Source organism: Protopterus annectens, chromosome 11.part0 (assembly GCF_019279795.1).
Source record: "Protopterus annectens isolate FY-2018-M chromosome 11.part0, PAN1.0, whole genome shotgun sequence".
Lineage (NCBI taxonomy): Eukaryota > Metazoa > Chordata > Ceratodontiformes > Protopteridae > Protopterus > Protopterus annectens.
In genome coordinates this window covers 965,226,895-965,240,852 of record NC_056745.1, presented here as the reverse complement: position 1 = coordinate 965,240,852, position 13,958 = coordinate 965,226,895, and the positions used below count along the sequence as shown (strand labels likewise).

Sequence of the window (13,958 nt, the reverse complement as noted above, 5' to 3'; positions counted from 1 at the left end):
CACTGACAAGCCAGCTAACTCAGAGCATACCGGATATGAAAGGACATCTTAAAGGCATATTTAAAAGCCCTCAATGAGAATGATACTATTTAATGCATGGAATACCATTAAGTTCAAAGCAGGCATGCAGGAATCAACAGAAAGTCTCAAGGCCTAGGGAGAGGAAACTCTAACATCCTCATTGATAAAATGGATAGGAGTGAGCATTGCAGAATATAAGGTTATTTGTCAGCATGGTTCAGTATAAGGTGTTTAACTGCCATGCTTACTTCATGCACAAGTGATTATGCATATCCCAAGGGTTATGCATGAAAAGATATAGTAAAGACACAACTGAAAAGTTTGCTTTACTGGACAAAAAAGCAGCCAGTAAATACATTGAATAGGATCAGCTAAGGATCAGTAGTCATTTTATAGTTTGGGGAAGGGAATAGGGTGATGGCTAAGCTCAACACATTTGAAAATTAATTACTGGCACATGAATATTTTCATTTGTGTGGATATTACTGAAAGAGTCAGCACTGGGATTCCCATTATTGCAGTATTGCTTGATTATTAGTAAGGCACATTATATAAGTGGGAGGAGTTCATTCTCCTTTGACAGCAGCTCAGAGTTATGAAGATAACAGTAATTACAAAGATTAATAGAGTACATCATGGGTGCAAGTTCCACAGACAGCAACAGGGTAGGGGCTTGCCCCTTAATGTGTTCTTCTGATCTTGTTTTTTTGTGTGTACTCAATATACAATACTTACAGTTTGCTATGACACCCATTAAAAACTGAGTGAGCAGGTAATATCTTCTCTATGCTCCTCAAATTATGTTCACTCCAACTATCATTTCTTGAACAGGATTATTATTAAAAATATACATGCATATCTCAAATTGTTTTCACAGCTTTGTTACATTTATCAGGTGTAACTACAGATAAGACATATTGTGCTTCTGCCCAGGTGTTTTTGTGACTAAGTGCATCAGAATATGTGTGCGTGTGTGTCTGTATGTGTTGCATATGTGCATGTTTGCGTATGTGTCTGTCTGTCTGTCTATGTAGATACCAGTGTGATAACACTGCATGGATTGCTAGTAGGAACACTTAACACAGTTGTGCATTCAATGTTCACTTCAGAGACATGCAGTTAAGTCACTAATGAGCTTTTGTTCAATGAGGCTCTTGCTCATCTCTGAATATGTTATTGCTAACACACCACACTACGGAAGCACTATTAGTGCTACAGCATAAACATTCTCTGAGTACCATCCATAAATGTTTTGTTTGTTCTAAGTAACTAGAGTACAATAAAGCAGGAATAGATGGGTTCTGTGAGTAGAAGAGGAAGTACAATGCCACTATAAATTAGTAGCCCAGGCAAAAGAGATAAAGTACTCTGAACCAATATCTCTTATGTTATCTCTTTTTTCTCCCCCTACAGAAAGAAACTAAACAGCTCTCAGAAGTTCAGTAATATGCATTTTTGCTTTTGCAAATGGATCTGTTTCTGACTTTGCGTGGTGATCAGATATGCACATGCTTACAAGTGGTATTCTTATTAATGATACTAGTTTGATTGCAGTGAATTCTGTACAAAAGATCTTAAGACATGGATTTGTAAGTAAGACCAGCACCTCATAATGTTTTTATCTGCAACATTCAGAAGGTTATCCAGATCTCTGCTGACTATGCACTGTCACCATCACTCTGCTTAGCTTGCTTTCTTGAACTGCACTACATGTCTTAAGCAATTTCATGATGTGAAATAGTGCAGAATTCAGTATTTCGTCAAATAATTTATCATACTTCTGTGACATCTACATGCTCATCTATAGGAAAAAATATCACTCTTAAGAACAACAGACATTAAAAAACATGGCTGCTAAGGGGCAAAAGAATCATTGAATAAACCTAGAAATTACAATTTAATTATCTGCATTATATTCTACAGTATAAAAATCCTTATCTGTGACATTACTTTGCATTCAGTCTTGCTATTAACACTTAAATTTGAATTTTAAGAACTAAAACAATCTGGAAATATTTACCTTTATATGAAAGTTTAAGCCTAGGAATGTTCTGCTTCAAAGATGTAGCAAATGGAATGAATTCAAATAGTAATACTATGAACAGTATGTGGGACTTCATTGTTCTGCAGTTTGCTTCTGTGCCAGTAAGAGTCTTTCTGCCTGTATTGACTTTTGCCGAGTTATTTCCTTTTTTTGTTCTTTATTTCAATCTGCAAATAAAAAAGGACACATTTTCTGTAAACCTACTAATTCCATTAATTCTAGCAATTGATAATGTTCATACTTCAATCAAGTGCTTAAAAGCTTTGGCTTGTAAGCAAATTGCTTTTTGTAACAGAAGAAAAAAAAGTTAAGATAATCTCTATTAGAATTCAAATTTGTCCATCAACAGAAATGCACATACACACAAATAATGAATACCAAAGTGTTTGCCAAGGAGTTTGTTTGAAAATTGTACTGGCCTGATGGTTCCTGAACCAAGAAAAATGTTCATAGTTACTAATGACACCACTTTTAAGTCACACACTTTTAGTATGTGCCTTTTACTGGGTAACCTACGAGTGGGTAACCTACGAGTGGGCAAGGATTGAATTCGTAAGCTCAAGTTGCCTGAGGTTCAACCCACTGCCAACTCGAGTTCCTTCACAGGAAATCTCTGTCAGTGAGTTCTGAATGCAATGATGCCTTCTTTGAGTTGGTGCAACCATTTTTGTTGTGTCTTTTGGCTTTTCCCAGTTAGGGGTCGCCACAGCGGAACTCCGGTCCGCTAATGATTGACAGTAGATTTTTACATACCGTGTTGCCAGCTCTGACACACAACCTTCAACGAAGGTACGCCTATTCACGCATGTCTCCACACAGAAGATGCTTTAGCTGAGAATCGAACAGGACATCTTACTGTGAAGCGACAATGCTACCGCAGCACCACCACCGCAGTATGAGTTGATGCAACCATGAAGTTGGCATATATAACTTTGGAAGTGTAAGTGGTTTGCCTACACCACTGGGGTGATGAAGGGTGGATTGCCTCTCTGCAAATAGCACTTTCAAAGGTGTTTTATTTGGATGTTATTTTTTTTCCATCCAATTATTTTTTTACAAGTTTACACTCATATGTTTTACATTGTATGCCTCAATATCTGCTTTAAATGTCACTAAGATTAACCTGTAGTGGCTCATTGGCTCAGAAATTCTTCAGTCCATATCAACAACATCTCAACCAGCCCTACTTTTGTTTTTAGTATCAAATACTGTTGAAATAATTGTGTTACATGATTATTGATGTAATACATAATTTACACCTTTTACACTGTAATCAGCATTTGAAATTGTGCCATCATATTCAAAAACATAAACACTAGCAATACAGTGCTGAATACTGAGAGGACTGTCTGCGATAATGACAGTAACACAATCCACAACAATACTTTAGAATGTGAACAGCACAGCCCTCCAGAAATACAAATAACTCACAAGATATGCACATAAATCCTGTAAAACATAGGAATCGAGACATCTGTTAATATTTGCTGTCCTGCACCTAACATTTCAAACCAACATTCCTGCAAAGGCATAACAAATATCAGTCAGACTCTACACTTTGATACTTATTACAACAGAGTCAGTGGTTAGAATCTTCATATAACAGCTATGATAATGAGGCTATACTCCAAGCAGCATGCAAATTCCGTAATAACATCATTCACACAACGCAGGCCCTGACATTTTTTTTCAGACTTGGGAGCTTTGGTGTGACTGAATGACTTGCTCAGAGTTATACAGTATAAAGCAGTATCCAGTTCTGTGCAGGACCATAACTTATGGCAAGACATACATATGCATAATAAAGTACATGGCTGTTGTCCACGTCAATCTGTATAAAATAAAGTTGTGCTGTGCCACAGTCCCTAGGAAGGGGACAATTCTTAGATTTTACTGCCTCTTTCCTTGGTACTAGAGCAAAGCAATATTTTGCATACTGACATAATGAAGAGATTTGATTGGTAGAGCTCTTGTAGTGCTGCTTTGAAGTGAATATTTGGTTTTGTCTTTCTTGGTGTTTTATGTGACCTGTACCTATAGCAAGGTATAGTCCATTTCAGACATTAGAATTTCTAATAATCTTGTACTGTATAATGTGTACCACCTAAATGCAATGCTCAGCTCTGATGCTCACACATATTTAGCTGAGCATGTTATCTGGTTTCCTCAAGGTATCCTCCTTCACTGCTAGCTGTGGTCCACTAGCAGTTTAGGAACTGTAGAATGCAAAGATCTCTCCCATTTGCATACCTACTGCATACAAGGACTCCCACAGGAATACAGTAAAATATGTTGGTACTCATTTGCAGGTACATTTATAAATCATGCAGGGCACAAGCATGCAGTTTGGAAAGTGCAATGGCCTTGTACAATTGAGAATACACAGTTTCTACAAAATTCATAACTGAAGTTATATCTTGTTTGACTACTGCAAGAATACCATGTTTGCTAAACTGCATTAGAGTAAGAGTTGAGAAGAATCTATTAAAGATATCGAATGCAGTAATCTCAGAATTGTTAATCCAAAGAAGAATGCCCAGTACAATGTTTAGACTCTTTCGGCTAAAATGGATTTTTGAAATCACATTACATAAATACTCTGAGTTTTTTCCTGCTGATTTGAGAACTTTTTTTTTTTTCAGAATTTCTTGAGGAAAAATCTGAATTTGAAATCCATTATACTGGCAATGGTGTTGAGCACTGATACTAAACGTATAATTTATAGATAATATGTAAACATCTACCCCTTTCTAGCCACACTGGTGGCACAGAAGGATAAAGCCATATGACCCAGGCAACTAGGGTCAGTCAGCTAGTAGCTCAGCAGTTTGAAAGCATGATAGGGAAAGATAGGCATGCCCAAGCTGGGTGAAGGGGTGGGTCCAAACTGTTTTAAGCCACCATTCCCAAATACAACCCCTATTGGCAGGTAGGGACAGAATCGTGCAGGCAGTCTCCAGTGCAAAGGGAAAGCGGGGCCACCAAAGCTGTTCAAAGTGGCCAGTGATGGGCGTGCACATGGCAGAATGATGTAAGTTGTTAGAAGGGCATAGGCTGTCCCTACAGAGATGGAATAGCCCAAGTTTCCACTGGACATTCACAAAAATAGCTCAGATTGCTGGGATGCCAGAGAGATCACCAAACTCCCCAGCAGTCGTCTGGGTGATGGCCCCTCTGGAAAGCGCTCATTCTAGGGGATCTTCAGTAGACATTCCCACATCTCTATGGAGTGAATGGGCTAAAGTTTGATTAGATGCCCTTGATGGTCAGCAAACAGAGGGGAAAAAAATGCTCCTGGATACTGTATATGACTGATTTTTAAAAAGCGAGACAGAAGAAATAAATGTTATGCCACTAGCACAACCATGCATTCTAATGTAATTTACATGCAGGCACAAAAAAGGTTACTTTGGTGTCACTATATCAAAAAGATATTGACATGCAACTGCAAGATGTTGGAAGGTAACAAAGGTATGCATACTATCAGTGTATCCCCATAATCCTCAAAAGAACAAATTCTGGATTCAAAGAAGGTGTAAAAAAAATCTCCAAATATTTGGTCTACTTTGCAATGCAACATCAAATGTGTCTCAGTTTGAAAACTGTAAGGTCGTATGTAACATTTGTTCCTTTCTTAATTCAGACTATAACACATTTCAAGCTATATTTAAGCTTTGTAAGATCTCTACATTCTGAAAATAGATTTCTAAGAAGTCTTAACAGCGAGAGGAGAATTGTATTCAGTCTTTCATGTAATACACATAATATGTACAAAATACCTGTAATGTTATTCTGCTGGAAAATGCATCTCTCTTGTAAGAAACATTTCTGAGTCAGGAAAGGATCAAGTGTTTGCATGTAACTGCAGGGGAAGTCAAAAGAGACTTGCAGTCAGGGAACCCTGAGTTAAGGTAGTAAAAACAGATAGCTGCCAGAAGAAAACAGCAACATATGAAACCCTGTTTGTGTTCTGCTATTTCTACTGTTAGAAAAACTGGCATAATCACCACTGGTTCCATATAGGAAAGAAATAATAAAATGAGTGTCTTGAACTGAGACAAGTGTGTAAAGTAATTCCTGGTGGAAGACCTTAGTGAGGAACCATCTATGTAAGTTTGCTGCTCTGTATTTGCCTGTGCAGTATTCTGGCAACTTAGCTAAGTATTCTAGCTGTGCAATTAATAATTTTATATACTTTGTGCAAATGCACATAGTTAATGTGTATCAGCGCTAACATATTTATTTTCTAAGTAAAGTTTTAATCTATATATTCACTTTTAAAATTGTGTTACTGGTATACCATAAGCCTTTTTTTTCTTTCACTTCATACTGCAATTCCTGTTTGCATTAGACTAACTTACTTTTAGTTTCAGTACATACTGTCTAAAAGTTCTATAAATATTACGACTGTCATATATCTTGTATCAATTCTTAACCAATGTTTTTATGTTATCGCTAATTTGTTGTAATTATTTAAACTGCAGATATTTTTGTTTTACTCTTGAAGACTGAAGCACTATTGTTCTTAAAATGTTTTGTAAAAATTTGGAGCTTTTCTCCCTGGGTCTCCACTGAAAATGGGCTTCTACCTAATAGGACTTTCTCGGTCATCATATAACTAATTAAATAAATGAATACTAGAAAAGCTCTGTAGCTCAGTCTCAGCTGAAGCATAAAAAGAGTGGAGATACAGTGAAAACTACATGGTGGTTGAATGGCCACAGCTCAGAACTAACTACTGATCATGGACTGTGTTTTCTTGCATGTTGCCCTCCTGTCTTCGGTGGTTTTCTCTGGGTAACTGGTTACCTCACAAAAACACACTAGTTGATTCACTACTCAGAACTGTCCATAAATGTTGCATGTTCCCTTTTCCTTGTTGGCTCATTGTGGCAAAAAAGAATACATAAGCATGCATTTACCTATGAAGAAATGAACACAAACTCTGTTGTTAAATGTGGTGTAGCACTTCAGTCATTACATCCCATACAGTTAGGTAATGCTTGGTGCTAACACACTGGGCTTTGTAACCAGCAGTATTTAATCTATGGATTCTGGGCATGGTCAATAAATCAGCCTTTTAAGGTACGAGTTTACCTTTCTGACTGGTGGAGTTTCTATTTTGTTAACTAGTCCCTAAAAAGGTAAATCTACAAGTCAAACTTCCCTGTTATATGAATCCCATTGAGATCTGATCAGCTTGGAGAAAGAGAGAGAGACAGAAGATGAAAGAGACAGACAGACTTACTGACTGACAGAGACTGAAAGGGGGAAAAAGATGAACCATAGTGCAATAAGAATGAGAGATAGAAAGGGAAAGAGAGAGAGAGAGAGAGAGAGAGAAAGCACATCTAATGGCAACTTTCATTCCGCAATGATTATTTATTTAGTGATTGATTGATCTTTATTGCTTTACCAGATGTTTTACCTATGGCAAACTGGATATTTTATCTCTTACACTATTTCACATGCAGACCATTCAAACACACACAAACAAGAAAGCATGTGTAAAACAAAACAGTTCATCTGCTATTATGAAACATCAATATAGGTTTGCAAATAACCAGCTACCTGTTCAAAAATGCCTTTGCTGTTTCCAGTATAATTACAAGTTTCTTGGACTGCTTCATTTCATTTGTCTAGTGACTGATTTTAAACGTCATGTTTATAACTACTTAGTTTGCTTCTTCAAGTTGTGGGTTTGTGTGTGTGTTAACCTCTCTTCTCTGCACACACACACACACACACACACACACACACACACACACACACACACACACACACACACACACACACACGTGTGAGCATGAGTCCCCCCAAACAAACACACACACAAAGCAAACACAGAGTAACTCATTCATGCACAAAAACAGCCATTCAAGATATAAAAAGAGAACAGTTAGGACAAACAGCCATCTTTCACTTTGGTAGTCTGAATGCACTTCCTCTGCCTCAAATCTGAAAAGGAGTCTAAAGGCAGAGGCAGTTAAAAAAATATTTAGTACCAGCTCACTGAGTTTTTTATTTATAATTATTCACTTGACATTCCTAATATAATTATTTTTATTCAACACGATGTCTGCATAGGTGGCCTATTTGGAAGGAATATCTTTCACAAAGAACGAAAAAAAAATTAAATACAACCTTAACATGGCATGAGCTTGTCTTTGACTTCTGAATCTGAACCTTTCTGGGTAAATACCATTACTTCACCTTCACATAAAAATATGTTATTAGTAAGCACACAATGTACCTCACTGCACAATACTGCAGTTATTATGCCAACCTTCCGTGTACCATTCTTTCTGATTCATGGGCATTTCTGTAGTAATCAATGCTTATTTTAATTGTAATTTCTATTCTTTTTCATGAGAAAACATAATATTAGTTATTAAATACATGGTTGATGTATAAATCACTGCATTACGACAACATACATAAATTGTGAACATTTTTAATTCATCAGGAGAATGTGATAAGAAACTATTCCTCAGGAAAAGAAAGGGGAATATTTGCACTAGAAACTGAAAAGGGTTAATGCAAAGCAAATTAGTAGGTTTGATGGGACATATGGTCAAGAAAGGAATATTCAAAGCAAGGAATTATGGTTGTAAAGGTAGATATATTTTAAGGAATAAAATATAAAGCCCAGTAACAAGAATTCCTTTTTGAGAAAAATATATGCTTAATAAATCTGTTCTTGTGAAAAATTGAAAATGGTCTTATGTTTGTGATAAAAATCTTTATTACATATTCTAATAAATCCATTAGTTTGTATGTATTTTGATTAGCAAAAATTCTCACTTTTGCCACATGGGAAGTCATCTCTTACAGGACTGAAAAAACTCCTCTATTGTGGAACAGGTTAAGCATGGTGGGTTATCCCCCTAGATAAGACACTGCTGATCAGCTTGTCACTGATTTAGGTATGCTAAAGAAGTAACAGTTATAAAGGAAAGGTTGGGGTACATGTGGCAAACTCTCATCCACATGTAAGCCTGCCTAAACTATTGAAAGGTAATAAATGCTTGAATATTGGATAGGAAAATAAAATCACAGCAGTTCTGCAAAACCTAGTTGTGTTGCTATGAAATAAAACATTCAAATTAATAACAGTATGGTAAGTGAAATGAAACTATAACGTGAAATTTTAACCCATGCATGCTTTTTATGGACTCTAATCAAAAGCGTCTTTTTTAACTTTTTTATTATTGTGGCAAACTAGAACTAGTCAAAATTAATGTAAGAAACTGATATTTAAAAATTACTGAACTTTCCAAGAAGTTAATGTCAGCAATGTGTTGAATACCTGTATGTCAGTGCTGAATAAAAGGATAGAAGAAAACTCATGTCACAAAACAGTACATCTAGTAATACTGTTCATAAAGATGGCAAACAGATGCCTGCTATATGTCTATATGAAAAGCAGTACAGGAAAGCCTCTGTGTACTCACAGAAGAATTCAAAACACATAATGTTTCCTGGGCACAAGTTATGTGAACATCAGTGCTTGTGCTTTTAAGACAGATGAGCTGTATTTCTCTACTATTCCGCAGCTTTATTTAATGGTAATGCAATGAAGACATGACAGCACTCACAATCTTCACCTTTCAGAATGTTGTGTATTTACTAACTCAATTTAAGAACAAAGAAAATAATGTTAATCTACCATCCGCATGAAGTGCTGCTCCAAAATTGCAGTGACCTCCAGAAGATAACAATACTCTACCTTAAGTTATGCAACATTCAAAACCATAATGCCCTGATCTGAAGGTTATACATCTCTAGGTGGGCATTCCAAATACCAAGAACACAAAGGATTCAGCAGTGTGTTAAAATACTTTCACTGCTCTTCATCAGCCCAGACTGATGTAATGTAGTTATGATGCAGTTTGACTTTCTAGCTTCCACTTTTAACTAGGATCTTTGGTAGTCACAATTAGATAAGCACTGTACAATACTATGGAATAAAATAGCATAAATTTCTAAATTTTAAATCCTCACATCAGTTACTGCAAATTAAGAAGAATAAAGCCTTATTATAATTGTTTTATTTTCATCACTCTTATTCAGCTGTTCATCCTAACACAACGAAAATGATGTAAAATCAATGCTAAAGTAATTCCTTCTCCTTGTGTTCTTCCAACGGACAATATTTAACAATTAAAAGTGTGAATACATTTGTGTTTACAGCACTTCCATAAATATGGTGTCTCAGAGAATTTCCATTATATCTAGGTAGAGTGATCTAAAAATTATACACAAATAGCTATGGCAAGGTAGCGAAGGGGGCAACCCCTCCCACATAAATCTGTCAGTTGGCATTCTGTCGATCAATATTTATTGGTTTCCCACAGGCTGCTAAGAGGCGATCTGTGTCTGGCATGCAAGGCATCCTCCAGCTCATTACTGATGCATTTACTGCACATCAGCAAGTCAAATGGCATCAGAAATAGTCAGTCTATAGATCTAAGCCTCTTCTGCAACATCAATAGAATGGTTTGGAGAGACAGGTATATCTCACAGAGGACCACTGGTCTGGAACACACTCCCTCTCCACATAAAACAAAGTTCATCCTTGTCTATATTCAACTGTAACTTAGATCTGTGGATGGGAAACAGAAAATTTACCCCAAGACTGCCCTCTACTATTAATGGATGGATACAGCTCTTAAATGTTTTATCCCATGCATGGGTTCCTCAATTTATCTAGAGTATAATCCCTATTATTCTCATTAGGGGTAATATATAATTATCAACCAAGGGATGGATGAAGCCAATCAGTAACCAAATGGGAGAGGTTATTCCGAGAACAAAACCAGAAACAGGCTAGCCTTAAAATGGCCCACATGGGCAGCTAGCTGAGCAATTAACTATGAGCCTATGAACAATATACACTTCAAAAGGATTATTCTAAGTTTCGGTGTGTGTGTGTGTGTGTGTGTGTGTGTGTGTGTGTGTGTGTGTGTGTGTGTGCGCGCATATATACCTATCTATATCTCTATCTATAAATGTGTATGCATATATGTATGTGCGCGTGTGTGTGTGTATATATATATATATATATATATATATATATATATATATACATATATATACATATATATAAATATATATATATATATATATATATATATATATATACATACATATACATACATATATATATACATACATCTATCTATACATATGTACATATATAAATATATACATATATATATATACATACATCTATCTATACATATGTACATATATATATATATACATACATCTATATGTATATCTATATATATATATATATATATATATATATATATATATATATATATATATATATGCATACATCTATATGTATATATACATATATATATATATATATATATATATATATATATATATATATATATATATATATATATAAATAGATAGATATTATAAACAGGAGCAGATGGCTACACTATACCTGTTTTCCTCTTTGCATTGCTACTTTATGCATTTTGTTGGGGGAGCATACTATTGCACCTAGACTCAAATGACGTGCATTTATGTACCTGTTCTGTCTCCATGTGCCTTGTCTGTGTACATAACCTTATACAACAGTTCCTATTCGTTCACTCTTTTTTCTGATAACCTGCTTTATCCTTTTAGAAGGTAAAGGAGATATCAAAGTAAGTTGTTGCAAACAACGGCAATGCAACTTGAAAAACCCATTCTGGTCAGGGTGCTGGTAATATCACAGGATGCACAGTCACACATAATCTATGTGCATGCTTATGCATGGTTTTGATAATTCCAGTTTACCTAGTGCATATCCTTGGAAGATGTAAGGAAACAAGAGCACATGTAGAAAAGCCACACTGATGCAGGGAGGAAATTTAGACTGTGTATAGAAGGCACCCCAGACAATAATAGACTGGAGGACTTTTTGCTCTAAGGTGGTAGGTAACACTGTTTACTACACCAGTGTTCCATCCTGTACATGTGTATATACAGATACAGTATCAATAAACATTCTATTTATTTAACTTCTTATTTGAAAAAAAAATGTTAAAAACTACTGGTGAAAGAAAACTACTGAGTATTATTTTAAAATAAAATACAGAAGTATTTTTAAAAGTGTTTTGGTCCCTGCATCATCCTACAGCCTTTGTATCTACTGTACCACTTCCACACTGGGTCTATCAGCTACTTTATTCCCTAAGGACTTTGTCTAATTTAGCTGAGACTAGCTGTGGAATCTAAGAGCATTCCAGGAGTGTTGTATGTCACCATTCTCCCAGTTTGTTTTCTTCATTAAGCCCTACTTTCCAGATCCCCTTCCCAATACAGTATTCTGGTGATATCTAAGGAGCGGGTATGCAATGGGGCCATGTGTGGTATCACCCCACCTCCACAGCAGCTCAGCCATGTCCATCATCCTTATGCATCCTTGAACTATGCCCTCTCAGTGCAAAATCTCCATCCTCCACCAGGGATCGCAGCAGAGAATAGTCTTGGAATCTTCCATCTCCTCTCTCATGATGGGTACATCCATCCCTTCCATACTTCTCAACCTTTTAGAGCAACAAATCTAGACAAAGCCTAAATTAATGGAGGAACAAAGGCCCAAAAATAGGGGCAGATTTTAAAAATTGCTCTTATAAACTTATAAAGTTACTAGAATAAGGTGATTTGTGTTAGCATGCATTTTCTGAATAACAAAGTCTGAAACTCAAATATATGTCATTATTTAGTGACTTCAATCCTCAGTGATTTGCCAGAAATCAGGGAAAGGGAAAGAATGAAAATCTCAACATTCTGAGAAGATATGGGTAACAGAGAGGCATGATCCCTCCCTTACCACTCTGTCAGTCACGTGTGTGTGTGTGTGTTTCAATGATTTCACTTCAAAATGTTACTGATAACACGCACTTCATATAGTCGAGACCATATGATTGAGTTTTCAGAAACTAAAAATTCCGAAATGAAATAATAAAAAAAAAGTCAAACACCCCCCCCCCCACCCCACTTAAATATACCAACTCCAAGATCACTCTACAGTGGGGAAAAGGGAAATCTCTTGTTCTGCTCTGTATGCAGAAGTGCATAACGGGAGATTTCCCGTTTCCTCGCTAAAGTGTGATCATGGAGATGTTATATTGAAGTAAGGAGGGTGCAAGGGGACTTGCCCTCCTGCAAAAAAAACTTATATTAAACTAAATTTAAGTCTTTTTTTTAACACTTCACAATTTCGAGTGTCTGAAAACTCGATCATATGGTCTTGACCATATGAAGTTCGAGTTTTCAGTAACTCAACATTCTGAAGTGAAACCATTTGAATGTACTGCCCCACAATTCCCAATAAATGCTCACTTAAAAGCTGTCCTTGCAACTTCAAGAAAACAAGATGCCACACTCTAACCACAATAGCACCACAACTTGGAAAACAAACAGGAGAAAAGAGCTTCTACAAAATAGTACTAGCAAAATGAAATCTATGTCCAGTATATGTAATGGTAGACACTGGCAATTCAGAAAGAAACTGAGAGGTCAACTTAAATAAAATTGCAAATGCAGATGCTTGGGGTATACGTGCTGATTTATCTTCCTATTTCACGTGTAAATAATGATTCCTTTGTTGACTAATTATAATACATAGCCTATCCCATTTCCTTTTCTTATTTCTTTTTTTATAAAGCTTTTCTGTAAACATGTAAAATAGGCCTGCCAATATTACTACTCTGGCTCTTTTACAAATTGTTTCTTTGTTACATAACACATTATTAATACAGTACTATTTGTTACTTCCTAAATGTGCATATTCAGAAGTCAAGTATACTGAATGTTTATAAGAAAATATATTTACTAATATTGTACATAAACTTGGATTGGGATAATCTGTAGGTAATGCAAT

The 13,958-nt window shown here is 35.9% G+C and overlaps 1 protein-coding gene across 1 annotated transcript in view; it reads right to left on the bottom strand.

Annotated features, from left to right (window-relative positions):
- The window catches only part of SEMA3D (semaphorin 3D), a 1,474,119-nt gene that overhangs the window by 1,278,236 nt on the left and 181,925 nt on the right, over positions 1 to 13,958 (bottom strand). The window contains exon 2 of the mRNA XM_044088351.1: positions 2,042 to 2,232. Coding sequence (XP_043944286.1) covers positions 2,042 to 2,141 — 100 coding nt within the window. The 5' untranslated portion in view covers positions 2,142 to 2,232. The remainder of the gene's footprint in view (positions 1 to 2,041; positions 2,233 to 13,958) is intronic.